General features: G+C 36.2%; 1 protein-coding gene across 1 annotated transcript in view; it reads left to right on the top strand.

Moving 5' to 3' along the window:
• Positions 1–23,845, top strand: part of USH2A (usherin) — a gene marked incomplete at its 5' end in the record, with an annotated part of 618,561 nt that overhangs the window by 98,765 nt on the left and 495,951 nt on the right. The window contains 4 exons of the mRNA XM_082703057.1: positions 8,828–8,986; positions 16,428–16,922; positions 17,933–18,202; positions 19,817–19,986. Coding sequence (XP_082559183.1) covers positions 8,828–8,986; positions 16,428–16,922; positions 17,933–18,202; positions 19,817–19,986 — 1,094 coding nt within the window. The remainder of the gene's footprint in view (positions 1–8,827; positions 8,987–16,427; positions 16,923–17,932; positions 18,203–19,816; positions 19,987–23,845) is intronic.

The following is a 23,845-nucleotide window of genomic DNA, read 5'->3' as shown; positions in this document are numbered from 1 at the left end:
TTTCCTTTCTGTTCCACCTTGATTTTTACATGGTACTTGCTTTTTATCCTAGCAACAGCCAGAACAACCAGCTTCACAAAGATACGTTGCTATTGAAAGGAATGTAGTGCTATCTATTGTTAAAACGGTGAACTACCTCAGGCTGGTATTTTCCTTTGTGTCCAACAGATGTCAAACATGTGTTTTCCTTGATCATTAGAATATTTCATAGTGTCCTTCTACACAGTTTGGGAACCACAGGTTTATGACTATTATTTTTTCCACCTAGAGGCTACTGGCAATAGCTTAACAATATCATCTGTAATTTTTTTTTTTTTTTTGATGGGGAGTTGACTTGGGAATATCAGCATATAATTTCCAGAGTGCAGGAGGAGAATCAAATTCAGTTAAGGTAGTTAGACCCTCTCTCATAATCTGCTTCTTACTTCGTGATTCATTTCTTTCCTATCAATATTAGTTTCATGCTTTCAAAATGATGGTCATTCTCCTTGATAGAAGTAATACAAAACAGGTACTAAATAATTCTTCCTTCTGTATGCTTTATTACTGAATGAAATGAAATTTCATTTGTCCTAAACTTCTAACTATGAATTTAACTAAAACATATTTAGTTAATAATAGTTAATAGCTAATAATTAATAGCTAATAATTAAGTTAATTAATAATCCAAAAAGTCCAAAAAAGTTTTTAAAAGTTTAAAAAGTAAATAAATAATTAAAAATAGTTAATAATATATAAGTCATAAATAAAATTTATAATTTTACATATAAATATGAAATACATATTTATATATGATATAAAATCTTAAAAATAAATAATTAATAGTTAATAATTAATAATAGTTAATAGTTAATAATAAATAACTATATATTTAGTTCATAGTTTTTTATATATAATGGTTATATATATATAATTCATAACTTATTTATGTTTTAACTTTTCTTAATACTACTCCTGTGTTTATCTTTGGTTATTTATCCATCTTTTTATCACTCATATTTTTTCCTTTATCCTTACTTATCAGAGAGGCTTTTATAACTAATATTCAAAAATATTAAATTGAAAATATTTAAAAAATATTTTTATTGTAGTAATACATATATATGACATAAAATTGACCATATTAGCCATTTTCAAATGCATAGTTCAGTGATACTAAGTATATTCATGATGTTGTCCAACCATCACTACCATGCGTTTCTGTAACACTTATTTATTGTGAAATGGAAACTGGTTACCCATTGAACAATAATATCTCCCGTTTGCCCCCAACCCATGGTAACCACAATTTTACTTTCTGCCTCTATAATTTTGAATAATCTAAGAACTTCATATAAGTAAAATCATAAAATATTTGCCTTTTTGTAGGGACTCACTTCACTTAATGTTTGTCCTCAAGGGTCATCCATTTTATAGTTTATCTCAGAATTCCCTTCCTTTTAAGGCTGAATAATACTCTATTGTATGCATATACCACATTTTGCTTATCCGTTCATCTGTCAGTGGACATCTGGGTTGCTTCCATGTTCGGCTTATGTGAGTAATGCTGCTATGAATATGAGTGTCTAGCCATTTCTTCAAGACTCCGTTTTCAATGACTCTGCTTTCAATTCTGCTGGATATATAATCAGAAGTGGAATTGCTGGATCATATGCTAGTTCTATTTTTAATTTTTTTGAGGAACCGCCATGCTATTTTCTACAGCAGCTTTACTATTTTAAATTCGCACTGACAGTGCACAAGGGCTCAAATTTCTCCGGATCCTTGCCAACATTGTTATTTTTTTATTCATTTATAGTAGCCATCTAATGTGTATGGGATGCTCTCATTGTAGTTTTGATATGCATTTCCCTAATGATTAGTGATATTGAGCATCTTTTCATTGTTATTGGTTATTTGTATGTCTTCTTTAGAGAAAGTGTATTCTGGCTATTTGCCCACTTTTAATTGGGTTATTTGTCTTTATTATTGAGTTGTAATTGTTCTTTATATATTTTAGGCACATGTCCTTTATTAGATATATGATTCCCAAGTGCTTTTTTCCAATCTGTGTGTTTTTCTTTCACTTTCTTGATAATGTCATTTTAATGTTTTAAAATTTGATTAATTTCAATTTGCCCAGTTTTTGTTGTTGTTTATACATTTGGTGTCATATCTAAGGAACTATTGCCAAATCCAAAGTTATGAAGACTTTCTCCGTTTTTTTTTTTTTTTTATAAGAGTCTTGCAGTTTTAGCTCTTAGATGTAGGCCTTTGATCCATTTTGAATTAATTTTTAGTTATGTTGTGAGTTGTTTCCATTTTTATTCATTTCAAATGTAGGTATCCAATTGTTCCAGCACTATTTTTTTTTGTGATTTTCTTTTTTTTTTATTAATTTTTTATTTTTTATAAACATATATTTTTATCCCCAGGGGTACAGGTCTGTGAATCACCAGGTTTTGTGAATCACCAGCACTATTTTTGAAAGAACTATTTTCCCCTTGGTTTTTGCTAGTCTTGTTGAAAATCAGTTTACTATATTCTGTTGACTCTTTAATCTGTATTTCTGTATTATTTTATTACTTTGGTCTATGGATTAGCATATGCATTTTCATTTGCCACAGTCTACTTCAGGTTTGTACTGACTTAATGCTGGTAAAATATAACAAGTAAACTCTTGATATAGCTCCCTTCCTTTCCCTATTTTGAGTTATGATACTGTGCGATTTTACATATATGTGTGTATATATGTATATATAATAAATCCTATATTACACTAATATAATTTTCTTTCAACAGTAATAGGTCTTAAAAAAATTTAAGAGAAGAAAACAATATGAATATATGAATATGTACACACATACACACAGAGTCTTGAATGTTTACCCACATATTTACCTTCTCTGGTGTTCTTACCTCTACATTATTCAGATTATTTGCTCTCTGTGTCATTTCCTTTTAGCCTGGTGGATTTCTTTAGTATTTCTTGAGGGCTAGTCTGACAGCAATGAATTCTCCCACTATTTTTTAAAAAATTATCTGCAAACCCATCCTTCCTTCCTCCCTCAATCCATTCTTCCTTCATTTTTTTGATGGGTAATTTTTCTGGGTACATCTCTTGATGACAAGTATTCTTTTTTTCTTTTAGGACTTTGAATATGCATGTCCTTCAACTACCTTATGGCCTCCATCATATCTTTCAGCCTCTAATTGTATTTTTCTCTAACTATAATGAATTTTCTCTTACTCCTTTAAAAGTCTTGTTTTTGTGTCCCAGCAGTTTGACTATGATATATTTGGTACAAATCTCTTGGTATCCTATTTGGATTTATTGCACTTTTTGGAAATGTAGATAAATGTTTTCCATCAAATTTGGGAAGTTTGAGCCAATCTTTCTTCAAATATTTTCTGCCACTTTATCTTCTCATTTGATAGAGATATCTTCTCTATCTTCTCGTAATACCTCTTTTGATGCACGGTGCACCTGACATTGTCTCATAGGTCTCTGAAGATCTGTTCATTTTTGTTCTATTTTTTTTTTCTCCCTTCTGTGGATTGGCTCAGTGATTGCTGTTTCATTACATTCTACCTATTGCTTTTTTGTTTGTTTATTTTTGTTTTTGTTTTTCCTTTTTAAAAAAATACTTCTCATATCTTAGAGAGCATGTGTGCTAGTGGGAGAGGGGCAGAGAGGGAGAGCTAGAGAAGAGAAAATTTTAAGCAGGCTCCATGCCCAGCACAGAGCCCTACACATGGCTTGTTCTCACGATCCTGAGATTGCAACCTGTGCTGAAATCAAGATTTGGAAACTGAACTGAACAAACCAGTGAGGACCCCCCTCCCCCCACCTCTTGTTCACTGATTCTTTCTCTTTTCCTTCCAAATCTGCCATTGAAGATTCTCAGGGAAGTTTCCATTTCAGTTACTGTACTGTTCAGCTCTGGAATTTAGTGTTTTTATGCATTGTTTCTGTATTAAAGTTCCCTTTTTACTGAATCATCATCAGATTTTTCTTTAACTCATAGAGCATACTTAGAATAGCTGTATTGAAGTAGTTTTTGCTGTACAGAATACTGGGGATCATTCACAGTCTGTTTCTCTCAACTGCTATTTTTATGAGTATAGTTCACAATTTCTTTGAGTGTGTTGTAAATTTATGTTGAAAACACTTACGTTGTTAGATTTTTTTTGTAATTTGCATATACTTAAACAGTAGAAAATTTTCTCCACTGCAGTGTACAGCTGTTGACGTCTAATCAGATTTTTTCTTTTTTTTTTTAATTTTAATTTTTACTTATAGCCTGGCTTCCTAGAGGTCATTACTGTGTCTGAATCAGCCAAATAGCTGGGCAATGCTTGTGCTCAGATACTTCCAGACCATATAGCTTCTGCCAATCAATATGTGTGTGGTTTGGGGGATGTTTTCAGAGTTATAGCCAGTTCCCAGTTCTTCCTTGACCTTCATTTTTCTCTGGCTCTCCTGGTTTTTCCCCATTCCTTCATAGTTTTCCAGTCATCTAGGAATCAATGGACAGTTTATTTCAGGCCTCCCTTGACTCTGTCATACCCAGTATCTCCTGGTTTATTACCCTGTAAATTCACCACTTAACCTACCTGGGAGGTTATACTCAGGCTTGAAAACCTGTGAGTTTTCCCTCTTGTTCCCAAATGACTGCCAAATTTTGGCAGCAAAGCTATGAATTTCTTCTGCCAACCCCAGATCAAGTCAATGCCCTATGGCACCAAAGCTACTGTTTGTAGTCAGCCCTACTGGTAAAACTAACACTCCTGACTATGGAACTGGTATTATGGGAACAGCCCCATAAAAAGGCCACAGACTCCTATTGCTGCTTTTCAAGAATAAATGTTCTCAACTTTTTGTTTACCTGTGGTTGACTTAGAGCTCCCAAAATGGTTATTTTGATAATTTCATTCAGTTTATTTCACTAAACTCTTTCTGTTGCCATAATGAGAAGCCCTCCTATTTGCTTTTACTTTTTAATTTTTTAGTAACTTTCTAGATATTGCTTTATTTTTACATTTCAAATATATTTTTAAGTTCTCAGTAACTGCCTTCTACTTGTTTCCTATTAATTAATTCTTGGAACTGGGTTCATGGCCACATCTTCCCTGGTGGTTAGGTATTTCCATGTCACCACGTCTCTGGCTGAACTGATGTGACAGAAGTGATAATGTCGGAGTCCTAGGTTGTGCTTTCATAGGTATGGGGCATGGTTTCCATCTCTCCTTTTACCGTTCCTGTTGAATTGGATATGGACTTGGTGGTCATCCACCTAGGACCCTGTAAACAAGGACAACCCCCTAAGGATGGCAAGACAAAAAGACAGAGGGAGCTGAGACACCTGTCCTCATAGCCACAGTGTTCCCAGCTTTTCATGAAAAAGGGAAACATACACATTCTCTTTATACTCCAAATAACCCTAAGAGTTAGACATTATTCTCTCCTTACTAAATATGAGGAATGATTCGGAGACTCCAACCAAATTCTGACTAACAGTCCCACAATGACCGAAGTGCCTAAGGCAGGATTAAAACTCAGGGCTCCCAAACAAATGGATGTAGTCACAATGTGATACTGTCTTTCCTTACAAGAAAGTCTGGGAAATGCAAAAATCACACTTGGCAGTTTTGAGGAATGAATGAATATGTGACTATTTTCTCAGAATTCCCCTTTCAGCATGTAAAAGGGTGAATTGGGGTTATCTTATGGCTAGGATTTCATCATATTTATTCTGTGAGTGGTATTGAACCATCTAAGCCTTCAGGTCTATGAATATCTCGTTTCAGAGTCAAACAGGTGCTATACATTTATACTGCGAGGTTGGACAAGATTGTGGTTAGAGATGGTCGTAACAAGTAATCAACTGTAAACATTTGGAAGAGTCTGTTTGTGTCTTTGTGTGTGTGAATGCTTGTTGCCAATGAAATTTTCGAGTAATGCAAATTTTTTTCTATACCCTTTCACATGAGATGAAAACATATATCTTTCAGTCATCCCAAAAGTATGTTGCTGTCTTAGAAAATACTCTGAAGGTCAGTTTTGATTGCTTTATCTCTGAAATCTGTTGTGTTCCTGGTAGCCTGCAGAGTTTTAGATGTTGTCACTAATAGTCACTAAAAATATTCAATTGCCATAGATTACAAAGCTCTTTGAGAGTGTTACAAATGAGACAGTTTATGAGTCTTTGTGGTTCGACCAAGAACAACAGGATGTGGAGCCCTAAATTAAAAATCACTGACAGATCAAAAGCACTGTCAGTGTTCAACAACCCAAACAACCTGTCAAATATGGCAAATTCCCAAATTCAAAAGTAGAAGGTCCTCTTTGGAAATGATTCTCTTTTTCTGTGTCATCTTGAGATTGGTGCTATTATTGTCCTATATCTAACTAGACATATGGACAGTTAGAGTTTTAATATAACAATGCAAATTCCAAAGAAGGAGAAAAGATAAAGAGGAAGAGTGAGCGTGAATCTAAGTTTGAATATTTTTCCTTTAAAAACATGACATCAATATTATCTCCCTTAGGATTAGAGACATTGTCTTTAGGAAGCCTATGCTTAATATATAGAATTTTATTTATTTCAAATTCAGTGCTCTTGAAATAGTTTCTTACAATATTATTATTGGATTGTATCATGTCTTCAAAGTGGAGTGTATCCCTCACGAATGCTGATGAATTAGTAATAGCTCTTAGTTGAAAGTCTCTGCCTGGTGTGCAAGATAACTTCACTTTTCTATTCCATATTTCGCTACCCTACTCTATGCCACAAGATTGTGTATGGGCTGCATCATCAGGCTCCCTTACCCTCTGACTTTTGATTGGCTTCAGCTACCAATAGGAACCTGCCAGTCATCTGGAGGGCTGGCAGAAAGGGAAGTTAGAATATTTAATCCTCAGCTTCTTGTTGCAGTATAGGAGGGGTCTTGAGGTGGTCTTGAGGTGGTTGTGTCCTGCCATGATTAGTCACAACTCCTGCCAAATGATGCTTTTCCTACAGCTCTTTCTGTCTTCGAGTGCTGTGACCCTTTAAGCTAGGGATAGTGTTCTAGAAAAAAGCTCACATAGTGGGTCTGACTGTTTATTTGTAGAAATACCTTCTTACAAAGTTAGCCTTTGGTTGACATTTTGGAAGTTGGACTTTTGAGGGGGTCTCCCCATCCCTAGAACAGGTAAGAGTGTCTCACTATCTCTTAAAATTTGTCCAACCAAATAGTTTATGCTTAGCCCTGCCTTCCTTCTGGGAATCTAGAATTTGGTAGGTTGTTCATGGAGACAGAAGCTGTCTCCATAAATAGCCCCCCATACAAACCCTGGGCATTGAGTTTCTAATGAGCTTCCCTGGTTGGCAACACACCACATATTTTCATAAAACATTGGCTGGGGAATTAGGCATATCCTGTGTGACTGGAACCTTGTGCTTAGTTTCCCCTGGACTTACTCACATACTTTTCCCTTTGTTGATTGTACTCTCTTCTTTTACTATAATAAATTTTATCCACAAGTAGGACTATATGATGAGTCCTGCCAGACTTTCTAGCAAATCATTGAACCTGGGGTGGTCTTGAGGACTCCTGGCATAAATAGAGAAAGAGCTCTACTGTTACACCCCAGAGTACAGCTTGATTTCTTTTGGTTTCCTTACACACTCTGCCTACCCTTTGGAAAATAGTTTCTTTATCAAGCTCTTTATTATATTAGTTAATCCGAATGTGCTCTCTCTCTTCTCCCGAAACCCTATCACCCAGTGAGGGCAAATACCTCATATAAAAATACTGATAATTATTTGATTGATTCATTTCTACACATGATTTCTAGAAGTTTCTTAACAAAAACATTAAAGGTTTTTAAATAAGGTAACACAGAAACCTTTGAAATGTTATTTAATGAAAAACTCTGAGTAGAATGTGTTTCTCTAAATGGATGGAAGATTATGCACTTTGTTGGGCCAGGAGGGAATAAATAACTGGTAGCTGATGGTCCTTAAAAAAATAGTGAGACCTTATTTCTCTCCTTTACCTTTACATATTCTGGCAGGGAGGGGGTGGTGGTGCAGAATGAGGGAAGATATGTGGGAGACTGAGGGAAACATGCAGTGATAAGAGACAATGTTTCCATAGTGTAGTTACATTATACAAAATATCACTGAAGTAGTGAGGCCAACGTTCTTACGTACCACATGGAAGCAATCGTATTACTTCATTGTACCTCTAGCAGGTGTGGGTATATCCGCTAATACATCCTGATTATTTCTTGCTAATATTTAAACGATTTAATATCCAAGACATCCTGGGTATTTGTATCACCAACTCTTATTCTTTCTTTGCCCCTGTGCTCTGTGAAGCAAGATGAGGCATTGTGCTTAGTGGAATGGAAAACTGCCTTTTAAAAATCCAGAAATTATGTTACTTAAATTTCAAGTTTCAACATAACTTATTTATGTTAACTTTTAAATTAATTAAGTAGAAAATAAGTGTTATATAATCCTTGGATACTTTCTAAGAAGAAGGAGGAGGAGAGAGAAGAAGAGGAGGAAGGAGGAGAAAAAGCAGTGCTTAATGTAAAATTCTGTGGTCCACTCCCAACTATGTTTACAACAGCCGCATTAACCCACAAAATTGCTTTACGCTTATAGATAAAAAGCTTTGTTTTAGAAAACTCATGATGAGTATTTTCTGTTTATTAATGTTTTAGTAAACCACATGTCTTCTTGATAAAGTAATCCTGAATCAGAAAGACCTGTTTGCTGGATATCTTACTTCAGCATACTTGTGTGCTTATTGATTGCCTTTGCTAATAAATGCTCTCTCCATTGTAATTTAGCTCCATCCCAACAACCTCCACCCAGAGGACAAGTTCAAAGTTCTTCTGCTATCAATCTCTCCTGGAGTCCACCTGATTCTCCAAATGCCCATTGGCTTACTTATAGTTTATTCAGGGACAATTCTGAAGTCTACACAACTGAAGATCAGTATCCATACAGTAAGTTTAAAGGTTTGGTGATAGAAAGATATAATATTCTGAGAACTGATACATTAGTTAAGTTCTTTGACACTGAGGATAAATGTTGTTGTGGTTTCCTGCATCTAGCAGAGAGTTTCAAGTAGAGACAGAAATATGAGTCTCACTAGCAATGTCCTCGTAATCAAAACAATGCAATAAAAATGAGATGCTTCTTATTTGATAAGCCCTAATGCTTACCAAATTCTCAACAATGAAAAAAAATTACCCTATTCAACCAACATTGATGAGGATGTGGAGGAGTTAGAATGTACATAAACTGCCGGACTATCTATGTAGGTTCATTGGCACAACTTTTCATGCAGGCTAAATTGTTGAAATGTATGAGAAACTATATCCTTTTGTATACCATTGGACTCAGTATCTTTTTTTAAAAAAAGATTTTATTTACTTACTTAACAGAGAGAGACACAGTGAGAGAAGGAATACAAGCACAGGGAGTAGGAGAGAGAGAGAAGCAGTCTTCCCACTAAGCAGGGAGTCTGAGGCGGAGCTCGATCCCAGGACTCTGGGATCATGACCTGAGCCCAAGGCAGATGTTTAATGACTGAGCCACCCAGGCACCCTTAGGAAACTTATCTCAAATGAACAGTCATAAATGGACACAGAATATGTTGAAGCCTACACTATTTGCAACAACAAAATATTACAAGACATTCAAATATTCAACAGATTTTCAATAAATTATGGTAGTTAGATAATAGGATCCTGATACATTGGTAAGTGAACTGTGGGATATGATTACCTATAAAATGATATTTTAGTTTACATATTAATGAATGGAAAGTGTTCATAATACACTGTGTAATGTAATAAAAGGTATTACAAATAACCTGAATTTTATTAAATTAAAAAATATGTAGAAATTTTGGGAGACTTACAACAAACTGAAGCTTAGTTTTCTCTGAGCATAAGGATTACAGACAATTTATCAAATATTCCTACTATATGGGTTGTTCCTAGGTTAAAAATGGACTTTTTTAAAAAAGTAGAATCAGAGCACTAACCTTCATGCAAACAATGTAATTTTATATGTACACTGCCATTTCCAGAATGATAGAATATAATATGAATGTATATTGAAAGAGAAAGGATGTGAAAAACTATGAAGATTATTTTTACATCTATAACTTTTAGGATTTTAAAGGAGCTTATAGAATTCAAAGTACAGGGACCCTTGTCTTTAAAACAAAACAAAACAAAACACTCAGATGTTTAAATAGTTTCCCTAAAGTCAGAATGAAGAAACAGAAGTGTTTATATCTTTCTACCTCTGTCTTCTCGGATATTTGCCTCTAGTCATGTTTAGCCACAAGCTAGTTTAAGAAACTAGTTTAAAAAACAGTAGAATAGTGATTCTAATTTAAGTTTCCATTTTGTTCTCTTTGTTTAATACCCAATTTTCCAAATTCCAGTTTAGCTTACTTAATTAGTTAGAAAAGCATATAAAGTTCTATGGAGGCACTGAAGTTCCATAATCTTCTTCAGAATGGTTAGGGAGATGCCTCATTTTAACACAGTGATTGGATTTAAAACTTTTGCATAGCACACATTTATATTGTGTATGTACTACGGTAGGTTACATTTTGCACCTAATTCTGACTGACATGCACCTACATTATTGTGTCCACTTTCTGTCAATTCTAAATGTTTCCCCAGTATTCCAGCTCTTCTCTGAAGTTAATGGCAACTCTGAACTTCATGATGCAGATTGCAAAGGGAAATGAACATCTGTCTACATCTGCCATGTTGGCAAAGCATCCTAAAAACCTGCTACTAGAATGTTTATTTTCTTCCAAATATCAGCATGATCCAGGTGTCCTGAAACTTAAACTTTTGTGAGGGAAAAAGAGAGTTATAAAAATATTGAAAGTGATTTTTAAGATGACAGTACCTCTGGCTGGGTTATTTCTGAAATTGTGAATCAGGGTCACCCCGTCTTTTCCATTTAGCTTAATTCAATAATAAAATTAAACTTCAATTATACCCTTCAATTCCAGTGGCATGTTTTCCATAGTAACATATTGTGATCTATTTTATAGACCATTACATGAGAACACAACGCTCTAGCTCTTATTCATGATTGCACTAATATAGAATCCAAATAACAGTTTCTTACATAATAAATGTGTACTCATTCGCTAATCAGACATTTATATAATCCTATTAAACGAGGTATTATTTCCTAAATCCTTCTTTTCCATTAAAAAATGCCACTTCTGGCATTTCTTGACAATCACTATAATTAATGATGTGAAAATTATCTGCATGATGGCATTTGAACAGTAAGAACAATTGGTTAACACTGTCGGAACTTTGTATGGTTCTAATAATACCCTCATGTTTATTACTCTATTTCCAGTGTGTGGATAGCATGTGTAATATGAAAAGGAAACAGTACTTATATTCAGTCGGATGCACACAAATCTTTGGGTTAAATAAAGGCATTTGGAATTATAGGTGGAGAATCATTGAACTTTTCAAAGAAAATTAATAGTGTTGTTTTCAGAGAAAGTTTGATCATTTGGTTGAGCCCATTATAGAATTCCTTGTTGGAATAACAACTTTTCTTAGCTTGCCTGATGCACCATGGGAATCTCTAGGACAGTGGTTTCCAACCTAAGATCATGACACACTGGTGTATTATCATCTTTAAATGTTGCAAAGTGTCGGTTACTAGTAACACACCAGTAACGGTGGAATAATTTTAAAATTTCTGAATAATAAGAAAACAGAAGAGACAGGTATAGATGTCAAATAAGTGCACTGGGAATTGGACATAATCAGTGCCTACTATTATCTCCCCTGAAGCTCCAATCTGGTTTGCCCACAGGTATTTCTTATGTGATGGGTATGAGGAGAACAGCTATCATAGAAAATAGAACTCGTTTGATAGTGTTATAGTTTTAGGGAGTGGCCAATAAATCATATAATGTTTTCTTACTTGAGTTTGGAACTAAAAGTGAACTAGATCTAGGATTCAGTAAGATGGAAATGAAAAATGAAAGTCATTTTCATTACTGATAAAAGTCAGAATGGAGAATAGACTTTCTCTCCCGTACTAAGACAGATTAGAAGGGAGAAAAATCAATAGACTGATCTAAATATGCTCTGTTTCCCCCCTTTTTCCCCAAATTCACAGTTAAATCATTTCTCATTTGGGAAGCCAAGGATAGAGGGATAGTCCTTACACATTTACTTTAAAAAATCCTTTCATAGAGAAATGAGAGGATGGATACTTCTACACCTGACCACTGCTTGCATAGCCTAAAGACGTTAGCATAGTTTAGAGTTGCAGATGACGATACATCTTAGTGAACCCTGAGACTTCATTTCTACCTTCGATATCATTACCATTTGTTACTCTATACTAAATCAAGGGATCGATGTAACAAGTGGTAAGATGTTTCTGAGAGAAACAAACAGTAAATATAGGGAGGGAAGGAAACCAAGCAACCATTTCTATAAAGCTCTTAATATTCTTTCCTGGAAAAATCAATCAGTTGTATATGGAAAAATCATTCCTTCATTTATTCAATAAAATTTTATTCAGTGTTTACTCCGGATCAGGAACTGTATGAGTCACTAGAAGCACAATCCTGGAAGGAGCAGTTTTCGTTATTGAGAGGGGAGATAAAACAGTAAGACAAAATTATCCTATGTATTAAATGTTAAATTAGAGTAGACTTGGAGTATCAGGAAAGTACTGGGAGGGGGAGAGGAAGACATGCCTGCAGTGGCAGAGACGGAGACTGAGGACCATGGAACGTCTCACAAGAAGGAGGTGATGTGGGAGCTGGGTTAGCCAGATACTGCGATGAAGGAAGAACGATTTTCCTGGAAGAAATTGTATGTGAACAGGCATGAAGGGGGGTTGTATGAGAAAATGGGTTCCATTCAGCACAACTGAGCAGCTCTAGGTAGCTTTCATGGGTGGTGTATTAGGGAAACACTGCCCACCGAGTAGGTATAGCCAAGGTCATGAATTAGTGCTGAGCCAAGAATTCTGAATGTTGTCCTTAATGTGCAGAAATTTGTGGCTTGAGCCTGGGTGGCTCAGTTGGTGAAGTGTCTGCCTTTGGCTCAGGTCATGATCCCAGAGTCCTGGGGTCGAGTCCTGCATGGGGTTCCTTGCTCAGGGGGGAGCCTGCTTCTCCCACTGCCCCTGCCTGCTATTCCCCTGCTTGTGTTCTTTCTCCTTGTCAAATAAATAAATAAAATCTTAAAAAAAATAAGAACCTTGTTGAAGGAGAACAATTTTTCCAAGCTCAAAGTGAAAGCTAGAGGAAATTCTTATCCTTATGACCATATCAAGATAAGTTGTTTTAACCCGAGTTAATTTGTTGTTGTTGTTATGATAAAATTAAGGGGAATTCTATTTATATCCTTTCTATTACTTTTATTTAGTTCATACTATATGTTGTTTATACAGTATTTTTAACCAAATATATATTGCCATCTCAATTCTGTAATTAATTACTTACTAGACTCCTCTTGTAGATTTTGATCTATCAGGATTATATTCCATTTCTCAAATGCTACAAGCATCAAGTAGGTACTGAACTTCTCTTAATTATCACCAGATTATGTATCTTCCTACTTCCGGTTTAAGTGTATGCTATTCTCTTGGAATATTAAGCACTGATATTTATTTTTGCCTTTTAGGTTTGGCTTTTGACATTGTTAAATACAATGTTTTCTATCAGTTTGCACACCTTCGGTGATTTTTTGAATGTTTTCAATATTTTAAACACTCTCATGTGGAATGCATAACTTTAGCTTAATAAGTATTTATTGAATTTACTATTACATGCCAGAAATATATGTTATAGAAACTACACCCTGGCTATTATAGACAGACAATTTCCCCTATTGTTTAATTATGATCACAATATTCTGTTATGAGCAACAAGTATGATGTTCAGATAATACACTGAAAACCAATGTAGTAGTCATTTGAATAATTAATAAAATGAAAGTACTTAGCAACCACTATCAATATATCCCAAGCAAATTTTTCCAGTGGAGGATATCACTTTTTCTGAAGAAGCACAGTAAATATCATTCATCAAATCTTTCTAGTGGAAGATATCACTTTTTCTAAAGAGGCATAGTAAATTTGATGTATCAGCTTTACGGATTGATTCAACAAATACTTATTGAGATTTTACTGTGTGCTACCAATATGGTGGCAAGTAAGGAGGACCTGGTCCTGGGTTCCCGGAGTGTTAAGTCTACTGTTAAGGAAAGACAATTCATCAAACTATAAAAATAAAATGTGAGAAGGGTAGTGTTAAGGGATCTATATCTATATCTATAATATATACTACCATATCATACACACACAAACACACACACACAAGATACTAATGGGAGATTATGGCTAGTTTTCTTTCTTCTACATCCTGGAAAACCTGAAGTCTCATAGTATTCTCCCACCCCTACCTCATTGAAGCATGTTCAGTACATTTTTTAAAAAACTGAGTACCAACTCCTCTGTGCCCTGAAATCATTTCAGTTTTGGATTGCAGGAAAGTTGAGGAAGTAGGAGCATATGAATCTGGATTTTCCCAGATTACTTAGGCTCTCAGAAGGTAACTTTCCTGGTTTCATTTTATAATAGAAAATTTGACTAATATGGGAGATAAGAATTAGATATCAATGGGAGTACATTTTTGTTATTGGATACTAAGCAAACTTGGAAAGAAATTAATCAGTACAGGGGTATCTGGGTGGCTCAGTTGGTTAAGCATCTCACTTCAGCACTGATCATGATCCTAGGGTCCTGGGATCCAGCCCCATGTAGGGCTCCCTGCTCAGTGGGGAGCCTGCTTCTCCCTCTCCCTCTGCCCTTCCCCTGCTCGTGCGCACCCTCTCTCTTTCTCTCTCACAAATGAATAAACAAAAAAAATCTTAAAAACAAAAGAAATTAATCAGTGCATATAGTTGTGATTATTAGCATCTCCAAAGAGGAATCTCATGCAATAATTTGTCTGAGTGATTTTGTTGTTGGTATGGATCTTTTGCTTATGAAAGTGTTATATCCCATTAAGGAAGCTTAAAATAAATGTTTTAAGCCTCACAATTGCAGCATTCTAGTATGATGACTAATTTCACTTCAAAAAACTTCTGGAGTAGTGTCTACTGCGGTTTATTTTTCATAATAATATTCAAGTACTTGCACTATTATATTCTGTATTTTCTTCTCATGTTGCTACGTGGCCTTTATCACTATGTTTTTAAATTATTATATGATTTTGGAATTATATCAATGTATTATATTAACATAAGGTATTATAACCTGTTAAATTCCACTTTAATTTACTTCAACACTTCCTATTATAAGGAACACATCTATATTTTTCTATGCTTCCTGAGGAAATGGTTCCCAAAAATTCAATCAAAGATCACAGTCTCATACAAGATGTTTGAACGTATGCTTGTATACGTTACCAGTTTACTGCCTCTCCGTTTCAAACCTGCTCTGCCTGCTTTGTGACAGTGAAGCTGGAACCTGTAAATGTTTCTCCTTGACCAGCTGGTGCATTGTGTCACAGCCCTGCAATATACTTCCTGTCCCCTCAGAGAATGGGAACTTCCAGGCACAGGCCTAACCATGTCCATGCCGCATCTTTTCAATTCTTTAAAAAACCAGACTTCTCCTGTGTCAGTTGTCCACTGATGGTAACAAATGTCTCCAAAATTTTGCAGTTTAAAATAACAATAATCATTTATAAGTTTTGTTTCTGTGGATCAGAAGTTCAGAGAAAGTTCCAGTAAAGGTATTGGCCAGGTGACAAATGTGGCCTGTGGAAACAGTTTGACAACCCTTGGTCCAGGACAATATTGTTGAACAAGCAAACAAGTTACATAGAAGAAACTGCCATTTCTGTTTCAGAGAACTGCCAGAAATTTCTCTTTTATCTTCTATAAAAACGACACTATATTTTATTTTATTTTATTCAAGATTTTATTTATTTGACAGACAGAGATCACAAGTAGACAGAGAGGCAGGCAGAGAGAGAGGAGGAAGACTGCCTGCTGAGCAGAGAGCCGAATGCAGGGCTTGATCCCAGGACCCTGAGATCATGACCTGAGCCAAAGGCTGAGACTTTAACCTACTGAGCCTCCCAGGTGCCCCAAAGACACTATATTTTCGAAAGAACAAGAGTTTAAACAACCTTCTAAATAGTTTTCATGACAAGAGGCACTTCTCTTATGTTACACTGCACAGTAAAAGCAATTAGAATTTGTTTTATTTCAGTTTTAAAAATCCAAACCATTCTTATTCAAAAGAGCAGATTGTATAGTTTATGTGATTAAGTTAAACAAATAGGAAAACAAGTAGGAATGATTCCTTACCGATTTCTGAAATATGACTCTTTTCTTCCTTTAATTTCAGATATCCAGTACTTCTTAGACACTGACCTGTCGCCATATACATCATATTCCTATTACATCGAGACGGCCAGTGTACATGGGTCAACAAGGAGCGCACCTGTCACATACAAGACGAAACCAGGGGTCCCAGAAGGAAACTTGAACTTAAGTTGTATCCTTCCTGTTGGCTCAGACTCTGTGACACTTGCCTGGACTACACCTTCAAATCATTCTGGTCCTATAGAGAAATATATTTTGTCCTGTGCTTCTTCAAGTGGCAATGAACCATGTGTTCCCTATGAAGGTCGTGAAACCTCCGCTACCATCTGGAATCTGGTTCCATTCACCAAGTACCGTTTTTCTGTTCAGGCGTGTACTAGTGGGGGCTGTTTACACAGCTCACCCCTTACGGTGATCACAGCCCAGGCACCTCCCCAAAGGCTGGGCGCACCCAAGGTGCAGAAGATCGGTTCCACAGAGCTTCATGTAGAATGGTCTCCCCCAATGGAACCAAATGGTAAGAATTCAAGGCTTAGATTTCCCATTCTTGAGCAAAACATGAATGAGAATCTAGGCATTTGGAATTGTGCAATAAGAATCTGGCAACTGTATCCATTTTTGTAACTGTAGGATATAATAATTGAGAATTCCTAAAGATATCAGATACTATTTATACTGGTTAGTAGCACGAGTATATTTCTTTAATCTAATAACAAATTCCATTCATTTAAATTGCCCCTTAAAAGGCTAATATTATCTTTGCTCTTAATGACATCTGTCACAACACAAATGATGTTTCTAATTTGAAACTCACTTATGAAATGCATTATATTTGACTGTGTCACAAGTTAGGGCACCCGTAAGCAGTAAATTTTCTCTTTTAAGCAAGAAAAGGATATAAAATAATAGAAAAAATATGTATATAGGCTAGCTGACTCCATTAAGTTAATTTTTTGTCTTCATACAATTGAACCCTTGGTTATATAGGCCAGACACAAATTCATAGATTTTTAGTAATTAATATCATGTACACAATGGCAAAACCTCTTTTCTTAGACTTTTAAAGTTATTTGAGAAGACTAGGTAGAAGTCAAGTTTAATATTCTAATACTTATATAATAAGAGCTTGTGTTAAATAGATAATAAAATTAAATACCCAAATTTGAAAGTATATAAATTGGAGGTGTGATGATCAAATGTGTTCCCCACAAAAGCAATTCTTAGTAAAAATTATGATCATTCATTCTGAAAGGAATTGAATTTACCTGTAGTAAGTTAAAGTTATTTTGTGTTTATGCATTCCCTTTTGGTTTGTTTTTCTCATGAATATGTTTCAGCAGTTTCACAGACACTCATCCATCCATCAGTTGTTGTCTTTTACAAGTCCCATCATCTAGATTACTGAAGAAATGGACAGGTAATCTAGTCAGAAACAATGCAAAGCTGGTACTTTTTAGTCAGCCTAAGCCCACAACACCCCCAAAACTGTCTGATGAGTCTTCTTTGTTCACTATTTCACCTTTCTAGGGATAATTATAAGATATGAACTCTACATGAAAAAAATGAAATCTGATGGAGAAACCACGTCAGCAGAAAGTCGAGTTTTTCAGAGCAGTGGCTGGTTCAGCCCTCACCCACTTGCAGAATCAGCCAATGAAAATGCACTAAACCCTCCTCAAACAGCCACAACCATCACTGCGTTGGAGCCATACACCAAGTATGAGTTTCGAGTCTTGGCTGTGAACATGGCTGGAAGTGTGTCTTCTGCCTGGACTTCAGAAAGAACGGGAGAATCAGGTGAAGAAAAATGCTTTGAACTCTACTTTGAAGATTCCCAAATGAAAATGCTACCCCAAATGAAAGTCAGCAGCACTAAAGTACATTTTGAAAAGCAAGAATTATAAATTTATAGAGGTCAAGGAAAAATTGACTATATTGGTTGGTTATGTAAATATCTCAAGGTCATAAAGAACTTGCAGTAAGTTTCAGGGGGAAAAAAATAAATGCCTTAGCTATTACTTCAAAGGGGAAAAATAACTATAGTCATACTCTTTGGGGGAATGTTTGCCAAAAATCGTAATTGGTTTTCATTCCTGAAGTGGGTTGGCACTTCTATCTTGCTCCAAATTCAGCACAATTTATGTTCATTGAAAGAGATAATGATACCAATTTCACAAATCTTATTTTGTTTTTAGTTCTCTCTCCAAAGCAAATAGTGTTAGGTACTAGATTCCATCCTAATGATAGAATCCTGGATATCAATATCTGTAATTCACAAATTTGTTTATAAACAGTTTGCAATACGGTAAGGAAGGAGAGTAAAATTTTTAATTTTCTTAAGATATCTTCACTATAGCAAATGATATATTTTTACCCCCCTTCAATTTCATTAAAACACTTCAAATATCATGAGCCTTTAACCAAAAAAAGATACCTTTGTTATGCTTTGAATCTATGGATATTCAAAGAAACCCAAGTCCTGATTTAAATTGGAACTGTTAGGACTGTGGGAGGATAAGGGTAGTTTTAGGTTGATGTCCAAGGGAATCATTTCATGAATAAAATGTGCATTGTGCTTGAGCATCTCTTAATGACTGCCAGCCATCTTGGACAAATAATAGTGCCATGATAGCACAAGTGATGAGCCATGGCGTTCTGGAAGGGGAAAATCAAGGTCAGAAATGAAAAGTAATGGGTGAAAATGCAATACTGGACCCTCATAATCTTATGGGTCACTGGCTACTGAACGTGCGATGAGGTCCTTTGATAATACACCTTTGGTTAGCACATTTAAAATCCATATTAAGATCTCAAGGATGGCAGGGGGAGAATGTATGTGCGTATATACTCTGAACATTTCAAGCAAGATTTATTGAAAACTTTAAAAATTTCTTTGGGGTTATTTAGAACATTTTAAATTTACCTCTTTCTGAGGAGTAATATTCTCTAAGCTGTATCAGTGTGGCTCGGTGAAAGACATCTCTACATCAAAAATCCAATATGTCACTATGCATTGTTCTGGACTCTGTGGACTCAGATTCAGTTTTGATGACTTCTCCTTTCAAATGCTTCATAATACCTACGGTTTCCTACCATATCTAGTAGTTATCTTGATGAAAATAAGCAAATTCCTAAGTGATTTTTCTTTTGTAGATCGAAAATATCTTTGCTAGGAATATAAGGGTAGAGAACATCCTTGCAGAGAATTAAAAAAAAAAAAAAAAAAGGGCAACTACTTTCTTTAAACACCTGTATAACCTTTGATGCTTAGAAATCAGGATATTATGTAAGGAACAAGGTTATGTGAGAAACAAGAGTAGGTGTATGAGTTCCATCTGTATGAGTAGGTGTATGAGACCTGTAGGTTCAGCATGCATTGTCTGCCTGTGTTGTCTGTCTTGTCGTTGACAGTGCCGGCATTCATGACCCCTCCTTCCGTCTCCCCGCTCTCACCCCACTCCCTCAATGTGTCCTGGGAGAAGCCAGCAGAGAATGCAACAAGAGGAGAAGTTGTGGAGTATAAGGTCAATATGGTTTCCGAACAGTCACCTCGGCAATCTCTTCCGGCAGTGTTGTCACAGGTATTAGTATTTTAGAATGGAATTCTCTTCCTTTTGACATTTTCTGATTTTGCAGAATTCTATGATCAAATTCTCCCTTATATATTCCTTATATAATGTGGCATTGTTTCTTAATATAATACCATGTGTACAAGGCACTATTTATATCACCTATTTTTCTAATATAAGCATGTATTAAAACAAAATTAGATATAACTTTGTTTAATAAAATTTGCTTTCTACACTTAACATCTACCCTTAAATATCTTGTAAGGAGCTCACTTTCAGTGGTTGGACACTGTCATGTTATTTGGGCTTACAATAATGTATTCAACCAACCTACCATCAGTTGATATTTATATTAATTCTTTTGAAAATATAGATAACATTGATAAGAATGTCTTCTATGTACATTTTGCATATTTCTGTTTCCAAGGAGAAGAGAATTCTGAGGAATGGGTTTATCACAACTTACAGCAAAGGTTAACAGAGTCAAGGTTTGGGATATGCAGTGTCTTCTAGTAATTCATACTCCAGCCAGCAGTAGTGAGGATAATAACCATAGCTAACTATGAAGGCTTTATTGTGTACATGGACTAAGTCACTTGATTTGTATATGATAATCCTGGAGGAGGAGAGGTTCTTGTTTCTCTCCAGTTTATGTTTTGGTCAATGTACTCCATTAACCTATTTTACCAGCATGATGGTGGACAATGACAGAAGTGGCTGATGTTAGGTGGGCAAGTCATTCTGCGTACTTGGCTGTTTAGCACCTCTGTTGAGGAAGACCCTCTTTGGCGGGCATTAGCACGATATAAGCAATCTTCACATGTAACAGTCTCTCCCATGGGTCCATCACATTCTTCTTTCCCAGTCTTCCTGGTTCCTGAACTTCCAGTCTTCTTCCCTCCCCACACCATGCCCATGACCAATACATTCAGGTCACTGCCATATAGTTGGGAGGTGTTCTATCTTTGGTCCCTTCCCTTTCTACACAAAATGGATAGCTAGATGCACTGCCTGAAGTTTCGCCCATTGAGCAGATTTCTTCTTACTGCTGGAGTTTTGCGCCATCCTTGGGTGGGGCTATAGAGCATCCGTCACCCATGTTTGACTTGCAGCCACACTAAGACCACCTACCTGTGAAGCAAGTCATATTTTTCTAGTCTCTCAGCTCCTGAGGGAAGTCCGAGAAATCACAGGTATGAGCTGAGATTGAGCAGTCAGTGTACGATGGTAACTGACCTGGGGTTTCAGACAACCTTCTTGCGCAGGATATTATTCCTGACTCTGCCAATGCCTGTTACCAGATATTGCCTGCCATTTCATGATGAAATTCTGTTGGACCAACTTACTCTTAAGACATGGCCTGTCTGACAGAACTCAGCTCATGAAGGGTAGCTCTGGCTGCATGGCCATTTAATGTTGATTGTCAGATTCTCTGCTTTTACCAAGGCCTACTAGCTGGCCAGGAGCTCTCTAGCAAACGGTGTTTAATTTCCATTGTGTGATGTGACCTTGCTCCACATCCTGTGAGTCAATCTTGTGATTCTCTCAATGAGGGCTTGCCACAGATGTCTCACAACATCTTTTCCCTCTGTAGTTACCTGTGATACCACAGGACCTGATAGGCTTTATGTCCCCAATTTTTTGGCTGCTTGCAGCACAGGCTTGGCCTGTGGAGATTTCTCTCCAGCCTTGGGGGACACTCATAGTTGGCGGTACTCCACAGTATTCAGTACCTTGATCAAGAATAGTATTCCTAGATGTGGAATATGTTCTCTTCAGAACGTCAGAAGGCATTCGGGCATTTCTTTCCTACTAGTGGTAAGTGAAAATTGCAATAATTTTATCTTTATTTTGGAAAGGCTATCCTAGCATGTCTTGGGCCAATGGACCCTTAAAAATTTTACCGATGTGTCAGACACTTAATTTTTAAAAAACTTGATCACTTATTCTTTGGAGCATATAATACTTATTAGGAACTCTACATATCTGTCAAGTTTTGCTTCTCCAATTCATTTAATAGGATGCTCTTAATTTGGAGAACCAATACTGCGAGGAGGTTTTCACAGTTTGCTTTGAATTGATGACCTTCAGATATTGTCTTTCTTCAATGCATTAATAGCACCCAGCAAGAGCTACCTGATTCCATGGTCCTTATAATTACTACTTTCCCCAAAATAATCCATATAATTTGCAGTTCCACCAAACCAGTGAACTTCCTTCCACTGGTAAGTCATCCAATTCACCACTAATGAGATTAAGAATCATTGGTGTACGCTAGGAGCCATCAGTACTCTGCTCACTCCCTGTGACGAGGTGATCTTTGGCAGCCAGCTGGTTGGTTATCTAGCTCCAAAATATCATTTTAGAATCTTCCTTCCTAGGGCACTCCTGCTGTCACTAACTTAGGTCAAGTTCTCTGGGAAACAGATACTGTAGAGAGGATTGAGCATAGATGTATTGGGAAATATTCTCAGAAACAACACACGGAAAGTAGTAAGAGTTGCGGTATTGAGCAGAATAAGAAGTTGAATTGTGAGGCAGTGACAGAAGGGTCTAAGCTGATCCTCTGGGTGGTTCTGGAGCTGAAATGACTCTATCAGTTTGTCCTAAATAAGTCAAGGAGTCAGACCTTTGTACCCCATTGTATTAGTTTCCTGGGACTGCAGTAACAACCATAAACTAAGTGATGTAAAACAACAGAAATTTATTTTTTTTAATGGAGGGCCAGAGTCTGAAATCAGAGTGTTGGTCGGACCATTTTCCCTCTGAAGGCTGTCCAGGAGATTCCTTCCTTACCTCTTCCAGCTTCTGGTAGCTCCTTGGGTTCCTTGGTTTGGTGTAGCGTAACTCCAGTCTCTGCCGCTCTTCACATGGCCTTCTTCTCTGCATTGCTGTCTCTTCTGTATCTGTGTATCCCTCTCCATTCTTCTATACATATATCCCTTGTACTGAAGACCCACCTTCAATCCATGATAGTATAATTAATTATATCTGCAAAGACCCAATTTCCAGATAAGTTCACTCTCTGAGGTACTAGGTAAGAAAGGATTTGGGGGAGACTTTCTTCAACCCATCACCAATAGGTTGGCCAAAATTTCTGAGGCTCTTCAGTAGACAGGACATGTTTACAACACAAAACTAGAAGAAGAAACAACAAATAATTTATGATTCCTTGTTTTACGTTTTCATTAGTCTGAGAATAAGTGCTGACTAAGTTGCATCTGTCTCAGGTGATAAATGCAGAGGTAGCTTTACCCATAACTCATAACTTAAATGATTTAGTCTACCAATTCAGGGTATCATAGGATTTAAGGTAAATTTACAGCTGCAACTGCTTCATGTGGTCCTTAATATTATATCGTATTTATCATTGATGTTTTATTGTTGTTGCTGCTGTTCTTTTGGTTTTTAAACTATTATTTCTTCATAAAACATAGCTTCAAAACAACTATTACCTGCAGTATGGTATTCTAGTCTAAGAAACAAAAATAAGAAAAAAAATAGTTCCTAAAGATAAGCCTCAGAAGTTAATTTTTTTGTTCATATCCCACTTCTATCGATTGCTAGCCTTCCACACATCTCTGTACTTCAGGTTTTACTCATCTGTAAAATAGGAAAACCATTTCTCCTTATCTACATGGTTTTTGTAGAGTTTAAAGAGCTTAACACAGGTGCCTGGGCAGCTCAGTTGTTAAGTGTCTGCCTTGGGCTCAGGTCATGATCCCAGGGTTCTGGGATCAAGCCCCACATTGAGCCCTGCATCAGGCTCCCTGCTCAGCAGGGAGTCTGTTTCTCCTTCTTCCACTCCCATTAATTGTGTTCCCTCCCTCGCTGAGTCTCTAGCAAATAAATAAATTTAAAAAAAAAATTT

The sequence above is a fragment of the Mustela nivalis genome, assembly GCF_964662115.1.
Source record: "Mustela nivalis genome assembly, chromosome: 16".
In the NCBI taxonomy this organism is placed as follows: Eukaryota; Metazoa; Chordata; class Mammalia; order Carnivora; family Mustelidae; genus Mustela; species Mustela nivalis.
This window is presented reverse-complemented; position numbering and strand designations above follow the sequence as displayed.